The 21,161-nt window shown below is 43.2% G+C and overlaps 1 protein-coding gene across 3 annotated transcripts; it reads right to left on the reverse strand.

Annotated features, from left to right (window-relative positions):
• Nucleotides 1-4,629: 4,629 nt before the first annotated feature.
• Nucleotides 4,630-14,915, reverse strand: GFRA3 (GDNF family receptor alpha 3). 3 transcript variants are annotated; one of them, XM_072630398.1, is made up of 8 exons: nt 14,698-14,915; nt 11,371-11,652; nt 9,917-10,003; nt 8,209-8,542; nt 7,445-7,551; nt 6,927-7,061; nt 5,996-6,120; nt 4,630-5,719 (listed from the first exon to the last, which is right to left on the reverse strand). In XM_072630398.1, exons 1-8 carry the CDS (start codon nt 14,762-14,764, stop codon nt 5,618-5,620), a joined length of 1,239 nt encoding a protein of 412 aa, XP_072486499.1. In that variant the 5' UTR covers nt 14,765-14,915; the 3' UTR covers nt 4,630-5,617. The 3 variants fall into 3 exon arrangements, with proteins under 3 accessions (XP_072486499.1, XP_072486500.1, XP_072486501.1); XM_072630399.1 differs by lacking the exon at nt 6,927-7,061 and having other exon boundaries at nt 11,371-11,655; nt 14,698-14,898; XM_072630400.1 differs by lacking the exon at nt 6,927-7,061 and having other exon boundaries at nt 14,698-14,897.
• Between the last annotated feature and the right edge of the window lie 6,246 nt (nt 14,916-21,161).

Raw genomic sequence — 21,161 nt, forward strand, 5'->3', positions numbered from 1 at the left:
TACTTTGAACAGTCATCTGAAAGAGACCAGGAAACCATCCCCCATCCAGGATCTTGCCTGGGCCAGCTTCTTGTCTCCATCTTGCTCAGTGTTGGCACAGCCTGGGTCCTCCTCCTTTCTCTCTCCATTCTTTTCATTCTCTCCCCAACACACATACACTACAACCCACCCCCAGCTCTTCCTTAGGGAGACAACTCTCTTCTCCTTGCCTGGCTGAGTTCCTGACCACTGTCTTCCTGGAAATCAATTCCCCACGCAAATATCAACCCCCAGCTTCTTGCCTTCCAAATCCACAGAATGCCCCAGGCTCCCTCCCTCATACATCCCTACCACCATCACAGCCAAGCCTGGGAAGGAGTCCTACCCTGAGAGGGAGTGAACCATTGTGAATCAGACGGTCTGTCCCTGAAAGATTGGGAGACACAAAGGGGCTTTGTGGGGGAAAGTGGTTGGAAGGGTCCAGCAAAGAACTGCCTGAGGCAAAGCTGAGAAACAGGGTAAAGTTTGTTTTCAGTGCTATTCACCAGCTGACTTCTCTCTCCTATTTATTCCCTGTGCTTTTGAAGGTTACAACTTCATAACCAGAAGCTGTGAAAACTAATGACTATGGAGACCTTGGACACCCAGCCCATGCACTGGCCTCTTGGGGATAGGGATCAGCCTGCTCTGGCATAAAGGGGAGGCATCTCTCACTGACCTCAAAATATAAAGAAGCCAGTGAAGACAGGGTCAAAGGAAGGAATGCCTTGGACTTTAGTAGAGGGAAGAGACAGAGAGGGGTCAAGGCAGGATGGAACTGAGCAGGCTTGTTTGTCACTGTCTCCCCAGTAGAAGAAAGGTCCAGTTTTCGTTCCCCCGTCATTAGGAACTCAGACACAGCCCCTGTTTCATTCGTTCTGTCCCTCACATACAATGACCTCTGCTCTTCTCTCCACTTTTGGCTGCAGAGGAAACAGAAGGAACCCTGGGCTTGGGGATGGCAAATATAATTCAGATGTTCAGTTACTAAAGGTTCTACTCGGGAAGCCCTAGGGTCAGATATCCTGAACAACCAGAAACTTTTATGAGGTATTCTGGGTGGTCTGTCACACTCTAATGATCCCTGTGGATGTGGAGACAACCCAGCCCAATCTCCACCAAAGACCTCGAGAGGGTCTATCAGAAAACTTCAAGTCTTGTTTCCTTCCCCTTGTAGCTTGACTTGGTGGCTATTTGGCTAAAGGAAAAGAGTAGGCCCTGGGAGGACCATAGGATCCTAGACCTTAGAGGTTATCCAGTCTACCCCACCTCCTTTTACAGAATGAGGAAACTGAGGCCCAGGGACATCAAAAATAACTCGCTCAAGGTCACAAAGCTAGCAATTGTCAGAGGCAAGATTTGAATACCGTCTTCTGAGGTCAGAGCCCATGAATGGGAGAATCAGATAGGAGATGCCCTGGATAGAGAAATAAGTCTTTAGTGTAAGGTTGAGGAGATACAAAAGAGAAGGTGGAGTCAGGCTACAAAAGACCTACAGAAGAGACTCAGAGTCAGAAGGGATTGATTTCTATCCAATGAAATATAATTCAACAAACATTAAAGATCTATGTGTAAGACAGTTTATAAGACTGAAGATAAAAAAGCAAAATTTCTCACCTTCAAGATGTTGGCAGAATACAACATATGTAAGTGTAGCCGTTCCTACAAGCTTCCAGGGATCAAGTATATACAAAGTCATTTTTAAAAAGGAAAGAAAGCTAATGATCAGGTCATTCTGAAATATTAGGAAAGGTCCCAGGTAGGAGCTGGTATCTGAGTTGCGTTTGAAAAGAAACTAACAAATCTATAAGGTCAAGGGAAGAAAGCACATTCCAGATGTGGAAGACGATGATGTGGGGAAAAGGAACACATCCTTCCTGCTCTTGCACCCTGCCTGTGCATATATGCTCCCCAAAAGAGCCTCATTATAAAACAGATCTGATGACTCTCATACTAAAATCTCTCTTATCCATTTCCTCCTAAATTCTTTCCTATTTCCAGCAAGATTCCCTAATTTTATCCCTAGGAGGATAAAAGAAAGATATGTTTGACATCACAGCAGAAACCAGACTCCACCTTCTCCCATTCCTTGTGGAGGAAAAAAGTTCGAAGAGATTCCTTCAAACCTAGGGTGGAAGGAAGCCAGGGGACAGAAAGGATGGTGCATTTCAGCTCTGCAGTGTCTCCTCCTACCAGACCCTGTTGCTCCAGGCCTAGAAGGGCTGTTTTAACCAATAGAAATTCTAAAGGAGCACAAAACCCCTCAACTTCTGACACTTCTGATACCTGGATCCCAGGTTACTCAATTCCAAAGAGCGCCATCACTTAGAATATAATTTGTAGCGCAAAATGGAGCTTTGGGAATCCTTAGATCTGAGGACTAGTGCTAACTGTCTCTTTGACTAATCTGTTCATTTACCTCTACCTGGGCCCTGGGGCAGCAGTTCAGGCATACACAGCCCATTTGAGACTGTCTAATAGGCAGAGTGACATTTTTTTTAACACACACACACACACACACACACACACACACACACACACACACACACACACTTTGTTCATTTAAAAAAAAAATCTTTCCTATGATTCACTGAATTCCGCCTTATAACAAAGAAAACCAACACACTGGCCTATTTGGAGCATTCCACAATCCTTTACAAAAAAGGAGGAAAGTAAAAGCTTCCATCACCTGTTCTCTTGAATTGAGTTAGTCATTAAAGACCTGGCAGAAGGTCCCTGAGGGCATTTTTCATCTTTGTATTGGGAGTGCCTAGAACAATGCTTGTTTTTCCCTACCCCCTACCCCTTCATAAATGTTGTTGAATGAATTATGTTCATTTGATTTGTCTTTTCAGCTTGATTTTCCTTCTTATTACTAGCCAGTGTGTAGATTTTCCTGTATAATTTCCAAATATTCCTATATTTGACTATGCCTTTTCACTCTTTGTCTTTTACACTTGTCTTTCCAGTTTTCTCTGAATTCCACACATTGGTCATTTTCATAGGACAACCCTATTCCATTCCAGTCACATTCCGAATTTGTTCTGCCATTCCCTCATTGATGGGCATCCTCTACGCTTCTAAGCTTTTTTTTTAGCTATTACAAGAAAAAAGTGCTACTATGAACATTTGGATATGTATCTATCTATCTATAGATATAGATACACATATCTATATCTGTATAGATATAGATGTATATATATACATACATATGTATATATATATATACATATATGTGTGTGTATATATATATGTATATATATGCATATAAGTTCTTTCCTTATGTCCTTCCTGGGTATATTCCCATTACTGGTAAAAAGCCTTATCTCTTTTCTTCCCCCAACATGCTGGTAACCGACCCCTACCTCCCTACTCTTTCTCCTCCCCCTCTGTTGTCCTCTCCATTCTTCCTTATTTATTAGCCAGCCTAATGGCCATAACTATGTGGGTGTGACTCAGTGGACCCTCAAAGATGAAGTCTTGACGTTTCATTTCCCCACCACAGCTCTTGGCTCCTGGCCCAGAAAGTGGGAGCTGCTGGTTTGTTTACCAGGAATTTGGTACCACATAAGAGCAGAAATGAACAGCCATCTATTAGTCTAATTCAAGCACTTAGCTGTGACTGTTCGGCTCCCCTGGTCCAAGGCTAATGGAGAGAGCCACGGCAAATGGAGACTGGGCACAGGGAGTGAGGGAGACATATGTGGAGGAGTTGGGAGGAGATAGGAGCTGGTGGGTTTGAGGAGATGACCCCTTGAGCCTATAGAGAAAGCAGTCACAAAGTGGGGAGGGCCATTCAGGGGGGACAGTGTGATGATGAGAAAATTAGAGCCAAGGAACCAGGTTTCTAGTCCCAGCTTTGCCATAATCAGCTAGGAGGCTTTAGGCAATTTGCTTACCCTTCCTGTACCTCTGTTTCCTTATCAAGAAAATGAGGCAGTTGGACTAAATAGTCCCTGAAGTGTCTGGCAGCTCTAAAATTCTCTGGGCTCTGATTTTCCATGAGGGTAGAAGTGCTGGGTAGAGACAGAAGGGGGTTTCCTGGTCTAGTCTTTCTCTGGGCTTCTTCATTGAATATCCTTCCAAAGTCAACATCCTCCTAGCTCCTCTCTGCCAAACTGTACTTCACCCCTTTGAAAATTCTGCTCAAGAGCTCACTTCTTAAAGGAAATCTTCCAGGATTTTTTTTTTTTACTTTCCTCACCAACTTCTCATATTTATTTGGTTCTCCAGAATTACTCCAGAAACATTCTCTTTCATATGGACGAGTGTTTTTTCTCCTTATCTGGACTCTGAAAGTGGAAGAAGCCAGACTTGTTTGAGGGCTGAGGGCTGAAAATTCAGCAAGGGGAATGGCTAGAAGTGTGTAGGGGGAACTGATTCTAAGGTGAGGGAAAGGTAGCTCAGAATTGGCTACAATGGCTGGAGATGCCTGAGCCTTCCTCCCACATGCACAGCAGGTTCATTGTAAAAAAACCAAGGCAGAGGTGAGGGGCAGCCTAGGTAGGCATGGGGAGCAGTGAAAGAGGGGGTCCGGTTTTTCCAAGGGCTTATGGAAACTGTGTTCTGTTTAAATGTAAAATGGAGCAAAAAATATGAAAAAGAACCGAGTTTTAAACTGAAATATTTAATGAGTATATAACTGAAGGTATGGGAGTTGGGGTGGAATAACATATCAGAGTAGGGCACAGAGGGACCCACTCAGGAATGTCTAAATCCTCTCTAAGGATCTGGGTGCCTGCTACAGAACAGTCCAGGCTGCCTCTTCTCCTCTCATTCAGATTAGGGGTCAAAGGTTAGAGCAGATGAGGGAATCTTATTTTAATTTTGGTTTTTTCTACTGGGGGGAGGAGAGGGACTATCTCATTCTATCTGGCTAGAGACACAAAACTGACAAATTATTACCCTAGGTGGTAGGACAGAACCAATGTTGTACATAGTAGGCATTTAATAATTTTTTTCATGAATGAATGAAAAAATATTTTAAGTAGGGGGAGGGAGAATAGTCCTTGGGGGAAAGGGTCATACACTAGGAAAAAGGAGAGAGAAACAGGGAGAGAATTTGGCTTAGTCAGTCATCGACTAATTCTCACTGCCAGGCAATTAGGGAAATACAACTCCCCCACTCCTCAAGACAGATGATCTAGGGTGGAAGAGACAGAGTTCAAGGGAGTCAGAGTCAATCAAGATCATCCTATCCAGCTCAATATTTACTCTCCTCTTCTCTTCCATCCCTAAGGCTGTTGCCTCATCTGGAACTCAGGACTTCTGGAAGGATGTGCCTTGGAGGAATGATCATAGGATCCCCTGTCTGCTGTGGAAAGGACAGCCTCAGAGGACAGTCTCAGTTCAGGCACCTTTGTCCCTACTTTCCAGTGCCCAAGAGGGCTCTGGGAAGACCCCCCTGCTATTTGACAGATTTTTTTTCCTGTTAGGCCTCTTCTAGTGATTACTGATCACAGAAGGTTTGGGGCAGGTAAGACACAGTCTCTTTTTTCACCCCTCCAGCTTCTCTCCTCTGCATTCTTCAAACAGCTCTGGCTGGGATTCTCAAGGAGGTGATATGCAAGGGGGAAGAGGGACCACAAACAAAGCACCATTACAAGTGACCAAGGACAGGGAGCAGAAGCAGGACCAAGGTAAAGGAACTCAAGGAGATGGTGGGGACCCAGGGTTGTAGTCTTCCAGCCAGATTGTTATCCTGAGAAGAAAACATGGTGGAAAGGCTGTGGTCAATGAGGAAGGCTCTGTCTCATCACACTTTGACCTCATTACCAAACGCCCCCATCTACCTCAGGAGACCCTTCTCCCTCCCATCAAGCATCCCTTGGCCCCTACAAAAGGTTCCTCAGACACAGAGTTCTCTCTTTCCTGAGTATCAGAGAGCCCAGAGGGACCATACCCCCTCCCCAGGGAGATGTCACTCCCTACCAAGTGATCTGGGGAAGATGTTGCAAGAAAAAGAAGAGGTCTGTACCTGGGGTATATCCACGGAATAGGAGGGATCCCCTAGGTCTTGAGAGCTGTCCTGAGAGATGGTATTGGGAGAGCTTTTGGAAAGCAGCTGGTGGTGAACTTGCATCTGAGTTTTAATGGCCTTGGCTAAGAACAGGAAATAAGACAGAAAGACTTGAGAGAGGGAGATGGGAATTATACCACAGGGTCACAAATCTAGACCTGGAAAGTAGCTTAGAAGCAATCCAGGCCGACAGTCTTGTTTTATGGTTTGGGAAACAGAATGCTAAAATGGTAAGGGGGTTATCTAAGATCCCATAGGTATTAGAGATCAAAGTTAGGATTTGGACCTCTGACTATAGTGCTACTATAACAGGGTGGGTCTGTGTTTGGGGGAGGGGGTTCCTTCAGCCCCTGGAGATAAAGGTGAAGCCCGTAAGGGGCATCTGAAGGTAGGGAGAGGAATAACATCATGGAAAATCACTGAACTTGGAGCCATAAGATTTGGGTTTGAATCTCAGCTATGCTACCTAATGCTGGACAACCTTGGTCATGTTATTTCCCCTCAAAAATGAAAACTCTTTGAGGTCTGGACTGTTTCATTCTTGTCCTGGTAATCACAATACTTTGCATATAGTAGGAACTTAGTAAGTGTTTGTTGAAATGTTAATAAAAATAGTAAAATGAAACTGAATATTATGTGATTACAAGTACCAAGGTTGTTTCCCCTGAAAGAGTTGAGAAAAATGACACATTATCTCCTCATTACAGAGGCAGGGGACCATGGGTATAGAACCTTGTCTCTCCTACCAAACTCAGTTGATATGGTGGTTAGTTTTGCTGAACTTTTTTTTCTTTCTTTTTCTTTTTTCATTCTTTCTTCCCAACATACACACACACACACACACATGTGTCCACACATGCATATACATGCATGCATACACAAAACTCACTGAGACAGGGATTTCTGGAGAAGGATTCCTGTATACGCATGCATTCTTCTAGTTGGTTGCCACTTCCCTGGCAGGAACAGCTCAAAGCAACATCAGCACTGAGGTTGCTGATGTAATTGGGGGTCATAACAGTACCTGTGCAGAAAGGTGGTGGCACAGGAAAATGATAAATGTTGGAGAAGATGTGGGAAGATTGCATTGTTTGTGCAGTGTTGATAGAGTTGTGAACTGATCTAACCATTCTGCAGAACTATTTGAATCTATGCCCAAAGGGCTATAAAACTATATAACCTTTGATTCAGCAATACTATTACTAGGTCTGTATCCCAAAGAGAGCATAAAAAAGGGAAAAGGGCCCACATGTACATGTACAAAATATTTAAAGCAGAAAGGTGCACTTTTTTGAACACCAGGCCTCCCCTGCCTAACTTTATGCTACCTTATCCTTGGTCTCATGTGTTTCAACCTATGGAGATCCTGATCCACCACTCCCTAACTGCCTCCACTCTTAGTCTTACCAATCAAGCCCATATATGCCTTCAGGCACCGTCCGGGCTGTATCCCCACACAAGTCCCCAGAGGGTCCATGTGACCGCAGTGCATCTGAAAATCAGCCAGGCGGGATCTAGAAAATAGGAGAGTTTGGGAGTTAAGAAAACTCAGGGAATGTAGGGAGCTAGGGCTGAAAAAAGAAAGAGACCTCTCCCATCCCTAGTCTTAGTGAGAATTCAATTTGTAGAATCAAGCATCACTTTGAGGAGAGAAATAGCAAAGTTGGGGGTGAGGAAAAGGGCTAAGGACTAGGGAAAGGGTAAAGGTTACCTTTATTCTTGAAATTCTCATAATGAATTCTTGGAATTTAGGAATCCATACCAACTTCAAGTGTTATTCTCTAGCACAATCCCCCAAAAAACCAGAATGCTTTTTGGGGAAAAAAAACCCTTAAGATGTAACACTAGGGGTGGTTAGGGAGAAGAATTCCACCAGTGTCACTCCATAAAACTAGTAAAGAAAGGACATTTCTTCATTATTCAAGGCAATAAAGGGACTGCAATAGACTCAGCTAACAAAAAATCATTTTGTCTTTGGAGTGAGTGTACTGTAATTGGTTTGCTTACATATTTCCATTTCTAATACCTCTTGGTTAGTTCTATTTGCTGAATGAAGAGATACAGGAAAGCCAGACCAAGAACAAAAGTTTGCCACAGAAAACCACTTCCATTTCTCAGGAGGGAGAGGGAGAGGGAGAGGTTGTCATCCTGCCCCATAAGGCCAGACCCACCTGCAAAGCAAATCTTGAAGGCAGGTCTCCCAAAGCATCAGGCAGTTGGGGGGATCTTTGGTTGGAGAAGAACAGCTGGGGGCAATGGTGTTGCGCCGTCGTGCCCCACAGACATCATCCCCAGCATCACAAGGGCAGAATAGAAGTGCTTGGGCATAGTTGTCTGCTACCTGCTCAAAGAAGACACGGAGCTCCTGCTGACACTTTAGGGGCTGACATCGAGCCACCGAGCAGACCTCCCCATAGGCCAGGCGCAACTTGTTACATCTGTCATTCAGGGTGCACAGAGTGGTGGACCTCAGGCAGAGATCAGAGCTGCTTTGAGATATGGAGCCTAGGAGAGAAGGGTGGCAACCCCCTACTATTCTTCTCCTGTACCAGGAAGCTGGACATGGGGTTGCAAACCACCCAGCATCCTCTTCCTCTCTTAAACATAACCCTTGGCTTCTCCCTACAGCCCATACAGGATCTGGAACTCTGGTAATATCTGGAACCCAGACTCTCTCTCAACCTACCTAGAACCCTGATCCCCAACAGAGCCTTCCCTATAAGCCACCAAAAGTCTGGAACTCAAACCTATCCATAACTTTCCCTACAGTTCACTTAGAGATATGAACACAAATGCAGATTCCAGCCCTTCCCACACTCTTCCAAGGACTGAAGGTGGCCAGAACCTGACAAGAAAGGTAATAAGAAATAGAATCACCTGGAACACAGGCCTCAGGTAGAGGCTCGACCCAGATCATATCTCTCTTTGGCTGTCTAGGCTGTCTAAGCATTTTCAATTCTGTTCCCAACTCTACCACACCTTTGCCCTAATTGAAAAATCCAAATGCCATCAACTTACACTTCTGCAAAACATACCTCCTAGTCCTAGATTTAGTGATGAAAGTGACCTAAGAGGTCATCTAGTTCAGAACTTTCAGTTTATGGATTAGGAAACTGAGCCTGAGACAGTTAGGTGAATTACCAAAGACTGTCAGAGCTAAAATTCCTGCCCAGATTTCCTGATCCCAAATCTAACGTCTTTCTGTCTGCACCAGTCTGTTCCTAATTATTATTCAATATTACAAGGTAAGGTGGTTTAATATGAATGAAAACTAGGTCTTGAATCAGAGAACCTGGGTTCAAATTCATGCATGCCTCTGATGCTTACTACCTGTAGGACGCTGGGCAAGTCATCTAATTTCCATGGACCTCAACTTCTCCATCTGTAAAATGTGAGGGCATTGGACTAGATGTTTTCTAAAATCTCTTCCAGCTCCAGGCCTATGAATCATGCAGGGGTGGAGTCATATATTTTTATTAGCTTCTTCTCTCCCACCACCCATTTGTAGAATATCTGAAAACATTTTCAGGTATTTGAGAATATAGATCATTTTCCAGGGTGCTAAGGATGAGGATTAATTATCTCATTAATTTCGGAGCTGATGTCACACCTGCTATACCTTTGGCTTCCCTGAACTATGTGGAACTGATAGACAGATGGTTTAGTCTGCCTTCCTTAAGAATTACTGTTGTCTAATAATTGTACTGTGACAAAGACACACAGAACAGGTCCATGTGCTATCCTGACAGATACAAACAGCCCTTTGTTCTCCCTTGGCTGTAGAATTCTTTATGCTATAACCCAAGAAAAAGGATTCTCCACCCTCCCCTGACACCCAACTCAAGCTCCCATCTCCTCAGCCTAGCCTGGCCCACAAACCTGATTCAAACAAGTCCATATGATTAAATTTCCTGGATCTGCTGATGACAATTTCCTTATACGGTGAGCCCCCCAAATTATAGTTACCTAGAAAAAAAGAGGTGAAAACATCAGAGACCTGTAGAGTAAACTCTGGCAAGGAGGGACATGAGATGAGGAGATGGGGATGAAAGCACATGCTGAAGACCCTCAAAAGACATAAAGCATAGAACCCTACCCAGCCAGAGGGAGACTACAGGGAGAGAATGACGAGGAAGGGGCAGGCTGGGTTCTCTGGCCATGAGGTATTTATGTGACTTGTCCAGGGCCAGGAGACATTGTAATTTTCTATGAAGAAAAGTGATAGGAGAAAGGACACTGTTTTCTTCTACGGAGGAAGGAACAGTTTGTCCTTCAGCCTCAGCTTTTAGAAGGAAGGTAACCGGTTCTGAGGAAAATATCCCATGATGAGGAAGGTGAAATGGAGTCTGACTTGGTGGGGGAGACATAAGACAGCAGTAGCCCCCTGATAGGAATTGTCTGGGAAAGATAGAGGAGATACAAAGTACTAGGATCTAAAACAGACTACCTTGTCTCACAATTATATGTCTATGTGTCTAAGCTGGGACAAGATGACCCATAAGCTACAGCTTTAAATCTATAACCCTATGATCTATGAGAAGAATGAGAGGACAATTGAGCACACTCCAGCAGGACACTGTGAGTTCAGTATCTGGCAAAGAAGGGCCAGGTCAGGAGAGGAAGTAGTGGGTATCAGGAGAGAAACAGTTGGGACACCCCCCCGCCCCGCCCTACCCCTCATAAGCAAATGGGAAGGAGTGAGGGGAAAGAAAGGCTATAGTACCAAAAGAGGTCTTTGGGGGTATATATCTACTGAGAAATGGGGTGATTATAATGGAGGAAAGGGTCAGGAGAGGAGAGTGCCTCAAAAGAACAAGAAGGAGAGACTCTTTTGCTCTTCTCCTGAATAGCTTTCCCCTTTGTCTTATCTTTGTCCTTCTGCTTCTCTGATTAGTGAATACCCTGTCTATCAACGGCAATGCCAAGCTCCCTAGGGCCTCTGCCAGGATGATGTCTGGGTACTCAATCTGCCCCACATCATACTCTACTTGCTGATACTGTGCTACTCTGCATAACTTCTAAGTCAATCTGTAGGAGCGTGTACTGTCTTTCCAAGAGCTTGGAAGCACCTTAGGAGAGGAACCACTTCAGGAAACACTGGGTCAAATACAGTACACAGTAAGCATTCAATTCACCAGATTGATTCTCAGGAGAAATAGGAAAATAGGGCAATAGATCGGGGATCCCATGAAAATAAAGACCTTTTTCCAAACCCCTAAATAAGTCTATGTAGTGCAGGCCTCTTTGGCCAATATAGTTTACCATGTTATCCTGCAAAACCAAGCAAAAGTCTCTAAACACAGTCCCCATCTCTATCCTCACATGGAACTCACCAAGGCCGTAAGCAGAGTGGATGGTCCAGTAAATAGCCAGGCAGGTGTCCTGATTTTTCATGCGCCACTGGCATCTGCAGCTTCCCAGAGAGCTATTCTGAATTTTCTGTGCTGCCTCCAGGCAGCCCTCCAGATTTTCAGGCTTCTGAGGAGCTGAGGCCATGAATGGAAAGCAGTTTTCCAAGTAATGGAAGGGACTGCTGCAAGTGAAGTCAGCCAAACACAGTTTTTTGGCACTGATGCAGGTGTTTGTAGACATGCTATCCACGGTTGGGAGGTCTCCTGCTGATAAGAGGTAGGGAAGAGAGCTGAGAGAACCAAAAAGGCAGGAGTGTAGGGAATACACTAGGTCATATAAAAATGGCAGTTATGAGGAAAGGGAGATTAAGAAGGCGCCAGAGGTAGGGATCCTGCAGGTACCACAAGCTAAGCAGAGGAGGGCCTGAATCAACCCCAGAGGCAGAATCATGAGAGATTCACTGTCATGAAGGAAACAGAGAGAGAATATTCCAAAAGGAATCAAGTCTAGAGACACTGCCATTCATTGTGGAGAATGTAAGCCTTAATAGGACCATGCTTGGATTATGGTTGGCAGCATCACAAACAAGAAAGGTAAGAAGAAACCTCTAGGTCTTTGGAGGGTTAAGTAGGTATACCGATTGGTGTCTCCAGTCCCCAAAATGGAAGAAGTTTAAGTACCAGAGATGGGGTACCAAATGCTGGTACGGTTCTGACATTCCATAAGGTGTACTTAAGGATGGAGGGGTAAACTCCACATCAATTCCCCCTCCACATCAACTGTTCCCCTGCTATCTTCATTCTCATAGCTGGAGGGAGGGGAAGGAAGCCAAACATCATTTCCCCCTCGCCCTTCTTCACCATAGGATAACAGAAGCTCTATTTGCTGAGTCCTTCATACTAACTCAATAACCTCTTCACTTCAGAGTTCCTTCCATTATCCCACATCTTCAAGCCTGTGATGTTGAGAGATCCCTGACATTAGTGGATTCTACATACCTATACATACTAATACATACCTACACATCCTAATTGTTGGTGGAGCTGAGAATTGGCCCAACTATTCTGGAAAACAATTTGGAATTTTACCTAAAAAGTCACTCACCCTTTCATCCAGTGATATCACTAGTAGATACATGCCCTAAGGAAGTCAAAGACAGAAGGCAAGTTCCCATTGATATAAAAAAGAAATTATCGTTGCATTTTTTTTTACTAGTAAAGAACGGAAGATAAAATCAGTGTCCATCAGTTAGGGAATAGCTGAACAAACCATGGCATGTGAATGTAATAAAATATCACTTTGATGTAAGAAATGAAGAGTATGAAGAATTCAGAGAAAATTGAGAAGGCCTGAATGAACTAATATAGAATGAAAAAGGTAGAACCAGAAGAGCAATTTACATGATGATTATAATATGTAAAAGAAAACAATACTGAAACACTTCAGAACTGTGATCACTGCGATGACTAATCATTTTTTCCCCACAGGAATGATGGTGAACTATGACTCCCATCTCTTGGCAAAGAAAAGGTGAACCAAAGGCACAGAATGAGGCATACATTTTCAGATATGACCAATGTGTATATTTGCTTTACTTGACTGTACTTTTTGTTACAAGGGAAGGCTATCCAGGGAGAGGGGAAGTCAGAGGGAAGGGACAATGATGAGAGAGAAAGAGAGGGAGAGGGAGAGAGAGAGAATAAGAAAAAAAAGTGAACCTATTCTCCCAATCTGCCTTGATTTACTAGTGATAGGGAAGTGGCTTCACCTTTGCTGTCAATTCTAACATGGTCATTCATACCATTTGGGACACAGCAGAATTGTCTGGGCAGGCAAATTAATATAGCAGCTGCCATTCCCTGGAACTGCTGATGGTGTCAAATAGTTTGGCTTGGTGGCCAGTATTTCCTGAATTTCTTCTGCTTCTGCCTTCATCAAAGGCAATGTCTTGAAGTACCACCTTGTGGACTAATGCTTCAGTGCAATTCTGGGAGAGCTGGCTGGCAATCTTTCTTAGTTAAAAAACTCAGACCATGTTCTGGAGAGCAAGGAGATTTGGAGACAGAAAGAGGTTTACCAGGAGCACAATGGACTCTAGTATCTCTTGGGGCCACCTGTTCTGTCTTTTCCCAGGAGGGAGGGTAGTATTAACGGCCAGAATTGCAAGATACTCGTTCACTTACTAAAGAATGTTTAAGCGTTGTGATGTGTAAGGCACTGTGCTAGGCACAATCAAGCATCACTGAGTTATTCAAAGCTTGCAGTGCGCAAGTTGTGTTGGCATGGGGAAAGCACTGGACTTAGTTGGGTTTGAATGCCAGCGCTGATAGTTTGTAGTTGCAATGCCACATGTGACCTCCCCAAACCTGTTTGCTCATCTATAAGATGCGGGTTACAATATTTTCACTACCTCACAGGGATGTGGTGAGAAAAGCACTATGTAAACCTGAAAGTGCAATACCATATAAATGTGAGTTATTTCATTCCCCAAATTCCATTAGATATTTCCGTTCCTTAATTGAGACTGGGGATGGGGGTGGGTAAGTCCTCCTTGCATGTGCTTAAAAGAAAAAAAAATCCCAGCAGGTTCCAGACTTGGAACAACCTTGACCTCTGACAAACTCTTCCTCGAATCTAACCTAAATTCCTTTCGGTTAAGCTTTCCCATTTCTTACAGAATTGAAAGAAGCAAGCCTCAGATGGAAGCTTGTCTCTGAACAAACCCCCTCAGTGCTCAGGGATGGTGGTATGCTTGGGTATGGGGAGGGCTTCAGACTGAGGGAGGCTGGGGTAAAGAGGGAATACCACTGCCTAACCTCTCAGATCTCTGCATACCAACAGAAGAAGACAGAGGCAAACAACACTGGGACCCGTTATCTAATCCATCCTTAGCGTTCAATTTGCCTTAGTTCAGATACGTACTCTAAATATCCAGCCAGTCTCCCCGGGCGGGATTCCTCTGACTCCAACCACCTGCTACCCAACGTCTTGCGCAAAGTTTTTCAGATCAACTTCACCCTAAGCCCTCTTGGTCTTTTGGGCAAACCCTTCAAAACTGCCTGAGGCAGCCTGGGGCCCCAGACAAACATTGATTCCTTCCTCTCAACTCCTACAGATGTCTCCGGACGCAGAAACTTGTCATTATCTTCGAGGACGCTTATTCCCCATAAGTGGATCTTCCAATCCAGGAGCCTCCGTGGCACGTTCCATCCTATATTCGCTACATATGCACTCAGAGGATTACATACATACATATATGCACACATACGCACGTATACCAATACCTTTACACTCACACCTATACTCACCGGCTTTGAGGAGAGGAAGCAAGGACAGCCACAAAGCGAACAGAACGGGTAGGACGCCCGGCGGCATAGTGCTACAGGCTCGGTGTGTCCGGCCCCTCTGGCACTCCCCTCTCAGCCAGTGCACCCAGCCCAGCCCTGTCCTGTCCTGTCCTGCTTTGCCCTGTCCAGTCCCGCCAGTGCTCTCCTTTCCGCTCCAAGAGTCCGTCTGAGGCACCGCCTTAGCCTCCGCCCTTATCCCCACCCTAAGCAGCGCCTACATACTAAGCCCCCACACCTCGGCCACACATCCAAGAACTCCCATGTAGAGGGAAAAAAAGCTAATGCAAACCTTGCCCAGGGAATGGGTAGGACCATGAGAATAGACGCCAAGGGGATGGGGAACAGAATTTTCTTGGGGGCGGGGTGTGGAGGGTGAAGAGGTTTAGGACCCTTCCTCTAAAGAACAGAATGAGATGGAATGGGGTGCGGTGGGGGACAGACTCCTTTGGTTCCATGTCTATACCTTAGGACTTAATTTAGGAAACTTTTGGTGGGGCCGGTGAGTGGGGTTAAGAGATGGGGCAAAGAATGAAGCTATCTGCTTGTGCCTAGAGAAAGAGGGTGAGACTCGTATCTGGGTGGCCCCTCCTGCAAACTGCAGGTGAGCAGAGTTCAGAAATTATCCAAGGGAAATATTTTCTTACTCTCCGGTATTAATCCAATCACCCAGAGAATACCCAAGATCAGCACTAAAAAATGAAACAAAACAAAAAAATTAAATATCACCAACAAAACCAATATAAAACCAACAAGTCACCATAAAAACTCCTCCAATTTCATCTTTACAACAGCCCTAAGAGATGATGTAGGATTAGTATCATTAATCCCATTTTGCAGATGGGGAAACAGGGGCCCCAGGAGGTGAAGTTACTTAGCTCATGTTACTCGATGATTGGAGAGCTGGACTTAAAACCTATTCTCCTGCCTCCCAGTCCACAGCTTTCTCCCTCTGCCCCCACTAGTTTATAAATGTATGCAACTGTACAAGCCCATCTCCCTCTGCCCTATCAGACAGAATTTGGCATCTGGCCTGTTATTGATTTGTGTGACCTAGAGAAGTCATCTGTTACCAAAGACCCCAACTGGAGGAAGCAGGGAGGTCAAGGGTACTAATGACAGTCTGGAAAGTTCTTCCTTATCTCTAACCTTCCTTTTTCATGATACAGTTTCAGCATTTCCTTTTGTTTAGTCCACAGTGAAGAGGGACCGAATGGCAGCCCTTGGACAACTTAGTCATATGACGTTGCTTGGCTCCATGGGGTTGGATGATGTGTCTTGGAGTAAAATCACTGGGTTTTCAAGTTTCATTTTTCCTCTTAAAGAATGCAATGAGAGATTGTCGAAAAATAAGCAGGGCTGCAGAAAAGGAGAGAAGACTTTCCTTTTACTGATAATGGAACGGGGACTTTTTTTTTTCCTACCCCTATCTACTCCCCTTTTCACCTCAGCCCCCTCCCCTTTACTACAGCAGCAGACTTGGCAGAGGGCCCAAGAGGGAGGGCATTGAGAGGCACTATATAAACCCCTGAGATTTATCAGCTGCTGTGCCTGAATACTCCCATTTTTCAGTGGCCTCTGGGGGCATTTGCTGATGTAATCAGCCCAGAGAGAGAGAGCTATTCCAGGTGGGGGTGTAAATCACCCTTCATGAAGCTGAAAAGGAGACATGTGGCCCCAGATAAGGAGAAAGACTGACAGTGGCCTCCGTGTCCTTCCACCTCTCATTAGCCACTAGTTTCTAAGCTTTAATGCACTTTAAATGGAGTTTGTGCTTCATTTTATCTGTCTGCACTGCCAGCATTAAAGGGGACCCAATAAAGCAAACATCTAGACTTCTCTCCTTTCATTAGAGAGGCAAGTGACTATGGGTATAGAACGTTGCACAAGCTATCAAAGGTGGCTCTGTTAAAGTATAAAAACAAAACAAAACAAAAACCCCACTGTGGTATAAGGTAAGAGAATGAGAGATGTATTTTTAAATGAATTATATTAAGAAGTTTATCAACAAGGAAAAAAAAAAAGAAAAAACCCAGCTGGCTTCCCCTTTTCTATGTCCTCCCTTCACTGAGACTTAGGCAAAGGCTCATATAGAATGCCACCAACTCCTCTCTCATGTTGCTAGAAACTCATGAAAAAATTGCATTAGAAAGGGAAAAAAAATGCTTGAGAGGTGTAGGATAAGAACTGAGACTCTAGAAAGCTAGGGGTTAATTACACCTCCAATCTCTTACCCCTCCGTCAGAAGTAAATCCAGGGGATAGGAAAATGGAGTGGAAAGGGACTTTTGTTCCATATGTCCCTGAAGTTTCAGCATCAGTGCTACTGACCTAGTCTAGAAATAAGTGTCGGGGAAAATGTCAGTCTAACCAGCTTGATACCATACCTCAACCTAACAACTTTGAGACTGATCTTTCTAAGGCCCTTAGAATGAGTGGGAAAGTCTTTAGGGACCAAGTCATGAGATTTTGTGAATAGTAACCAGGGCTAGGGGCTGAAAGGGTAAGATTATACTAATAAACATTCCATTCAGCTAAAACTACCATTTGCAGTACTATCCCTTACTAGAAATCCTTTGTGACATTGCTAGCAAAGCAGGCGACACATTCTTTGGATGCCCATCAAATAATATGTCATCCCATTTATAGAAAGATCATCATTAGAGGAGATAAGTTTGCATTTGGGTCCCTTTTATAACCAATTTATAAGATTACTGAGGTTAGGGATAAATTCGTGGCTATGCTAACTGACTCAATGGGGAGAATTAGTACCACATTTTAATCAACTGAGCTAAGCAGTCTTTGAGAGCTTAGCAGAAGCTTTGCAGCTCAGTATGGCTATGTGTTTCTAAGTCAAAAGGCTGTTCAGCGAACTCTGTACATGAAAGATGTGGACCAGCGGCTACACCATGTCGACCAGAAAGGTTAAAAGAGGCAAATAGGTTAGGTGATATATATGTGTATTATTTGTTCCCTTAAAGCTAGCAGATACATGACCATGGAGCCAGAAGGAAACTTCTAACTGATAAAAAGAATGAGAAGGTTTAAATACGCTTTAGAACAATCCCAACTTAAATTTATGGTCTCTATATGTTTTTATCCATACCATGAGAAAGGAAGTTTCTTAGTTGAGTAAGTGGTATATATACAGTAAGATAACTGACAAAGTAGTATTGATGAGGGCTGGAAGAAGGGGTGTGAGACCCCTACCAAAACCGGGGTACCAGTTTGTCTGGAGAAGAATTTACAGACTCAAGCTTTGTTGAGATCAAGGTAAAGATTTATTACGCCTTTCAGCGTGCAAGAATTCTTAGGGAACCTGCAACCTTAAAGGGGTACAGGGAAAGTTTATATAGGATATTCTATAGTATCACTTGTGCCAAATATGCTAACTAGGTGTTTTGGGGTGGGATTAGGGAGTGGTTAAAGAGTGGTCAGTTCTTAAAGGAACATGCACTTTTGGTATCTACTCTGCAGGTATTTTACCCTAAAGTCATCAGGAAATAGCCCAAGGTGGGGCTACCTGGAGGTGTGGTTTTAGGCCTGAAATGTCACTAAGTCAACCAATGGTCAGGGCAACCTGGTCAGTCAACCAGAAAAAATCAGGTTGCTCTCATCAATGTCTTGTTAGACAAGATAAATGTAAGGGAATATAGGTATGTCTAAGTCTAGGATACATATAACTGGTCAGTGAGTAGTAAATGTTGTTATGACCCAGTACACAGCCAGTTCAGTCAGTATGCAGCTGGCTCTAAGTGTTCAATTCTATGGGTGCATCTGGTTACTATAGCAGGAACGGAGATAACAGTTGTTGCTAGGGTAGGCTGTGTCCTTGGGCTGGGGAGAAACTGCCTAAGATAGTATTTTGAGGCTAGGGAGAAATGTGATTTTTAAAGACAAATGTGATTTTGGAATTGGGGCCCAAGTACATGCACCCAAGCACCCCATCAGTGTCAACTGGAAATTATGATCCCAGGATGTCTGTGTTTCCCCTGTATAGCATATGCCACTGGGATACCAAGACAAGAGAAGTCCTACTATTCTGGTTGCAGGTCTCCTGTCCTTTATTGGATACAAACTGGAAGAAAACTCCTTGTCAGCCTTATTTGGCCTTAAAGGTTGTTGTTGTATTTGTCCTTTGTTTTTGAAGAGGACCATGACATCAGCAAAATGATGACATGACTTGCAGCTGATTTTGATTTGAGTGAGGGAAGGCTATGCAAGGTCACCAGCCTCACTTTCTCCTCCACAGTCATCTGGATCCAGTGACCATCCATTCATCAGGATGACTGGAGATGGCCCAGGATGCAAAGGTCCTGGTCCTTTTAGGCTAAGGTCTTTACCTGGGCCTTAAAGGTGCTGACACAGCAAAGAACATTTTTAGAGCAAAGCAAAACATTGTTTATTGATTAGTTCAGGCTTTGGCCTTTATTGGAGTTCAAATGATTTGAAGGGATTATTAACTATTACTCATGCCTATCTATGGGAAGTTATCATTCCCATACCTCCTTGAAATCAACATAAAGAATTCGTTGTGAAGTATACTTACTGTGGGAGGATTGAATCTAGAGCCTAGAACCAAATGCCAGACCTTTCAATCCCACTTCCCTGAAATGATTTTGTTTTCTCATTTTCTTGTCAAACTGCTCTAATTCTGTCCTAGGACCCCAAGAGATGGGGGCAGCTGATGGATGGATGGAGAAACACTACAACATGTCTTTTAGCTGTGTTTGCCTTTCATTCTCGAAGAGGACCAGTGACATCAGGAGGAGAATGTCTTGACTTCCAAGTAAATCCTTTAATTTGAAGGCAGAGACACTAAAGACTTCTAGTTGTGTGACTTTAGGTATACCCACAGAGCCTCTCATTATTTGTAAAATGAGGGGCGCCAAAGGGCAATGTGGTATAGTGGGAAGAACACTTCACTCATAGTTAGGAGACTTTGGTTCCAGTTCTTGACCCCTGGCTTGAACTGAATTTGAAGTTATGAACTTCAATTTATTTATTTCTAAAATTACAATAAGATAAAATATACATGAAAGGGTGTTACATAAATTTTACTATTGAGGGAGCTCTTTATTTGGTTATGTTTCTGTGATAATAATGTTAGCATACATTTGAATGGGCTAATAAAACACTTTAAATACATTATCTCATTTGGTTCTCAGGAAGAGCCTGTGAAGTACATATTACAGCCCTATTTTATAGGTGAGGAAATTGAGGCTCAGGGAAATTAAATGATTTGCCCAAGGGACACAGCCAGTAAACTTCAAAATTGAAATTCAAACCCAGACCTTCCTGACTCCAAGTTCACAACTCTAGTTTAATAAACTAGTTTTCCTTTTTCAAGCCTGTTTAACTCAAAGAAAGTTGTTGGTCAGTAGCCTCAATCTCTACAGATAGAGTTTCTACTGTGGCAAGAGATTTAGATTAGATTTATGGGAGAATTTTGAGGCTATGAGATTGGTTGGACTGGAACAGATTATTAAAGAGGTGGTTGTGGTAATTACTTAAATGGAAATAGACAAAGATCTTTTTAGAATGGGCCATCCAATTGTGTATAGAGAGAAAAATGGAATAGATGGTTTCTTTCCATTCCAGTGATTCACATTAGAGAACAGTCTTTCAGCACCTTTTCTTGACTACATTATTTCTAAATAATGTAAGAAAGGTGGAATAAATGCTCCATTGTTCATTGTATTGAAGAGAAACTGTGATGATAATATTCCAAAATAAACTAGGTAATCTCATTTAAATGATGCTAATGGGATGTAGTATTTGTTCATAATAAAACTAATCATAACAAATAAATAATAAAATTAATAAATAATAAAATAAAAATTTGTTCATAATAAAATTTCTTCAAAATAAAGTTAATATTTGTTCATAATAAAATAGCTTTGCCATATTTAAGTTTACTTTGCAACTTGGGGGAAATGGTGGATTTATCAATAACACTGTTTTAGAACCTCACAGACACATGTCTTACTGGGCATAGGTTATGCCATGTCATTTCTTCTTTTGTATGTATGATTTTCTTTACATTGGCTTTTAAGTGGGAGACAGTATGGTGTAGTGGAAAGAATGTTTAATTTGAGTTAAAATCCTGGCTTGGCTATTTATTACCTCTGTGAACTTGGGCAAGTTTTTCTGGACTAAGTTTAAATATTGGACTAGATGACCTCTAAGATGTCTATATCTATATCTATAAAAAAAAATCTATAACTCTATGAACTTAAAAAAAAATTGATCATGTAGCCAACCAAAGGCCAGTTTTCTTCTCTTTCTGGTATATACTGAGTCAGACTTCCTTGGTACCTGGGGGACTGTCAAGGTTTATGAGCTTTACTTCACAAAAACAAGGGATAAAAGGAAGTAGCTCAACTATTGAGTTTTCTTTCTCTCTCTCTCTCTCTCTCCACACACACA

This window comes from Notamacropus eugenii, chromosome 1 (genome assembly GCF_028372415.1).
Source record: "Notamacropus eugenii isolate mMacEug1 chromosome 1, mMacEug1.pri_v2, whole genome shotgun sequence".
In the NCBI taxonomy this organism is placed as follows: domain Eukaryota; kingdom Metazoa; phylum Chordata; class Mammalia; order Diprotodontia; family Macropodidae; genus Notamacropus; species Notamacropus eugenii.

Coding starts and splice junctions, on each gene's coding strand:
- GFRA3 (XM_072630398.1), bottom strand. CDS start 14,764: ATGCCGCCGGGCGTCCTACCCGTTCTGTTCGCTTTGTGGCTGTCCTTG. Junction 11,653..14,697: donor GCTTCCTCTCCTCAAAGCCG/GTGAGTATAGGT, acceptor TCTTATCAGCAG/GAGACCTCCCAACCGTGGAT. Junction 7,552..8,208: donor CTTCAAGATTTGCTTTGCAG/GTGGGTCTGGCC, acceptor CCTATTTTCTAG/ATCCCGCCTGGCTGATTTTC.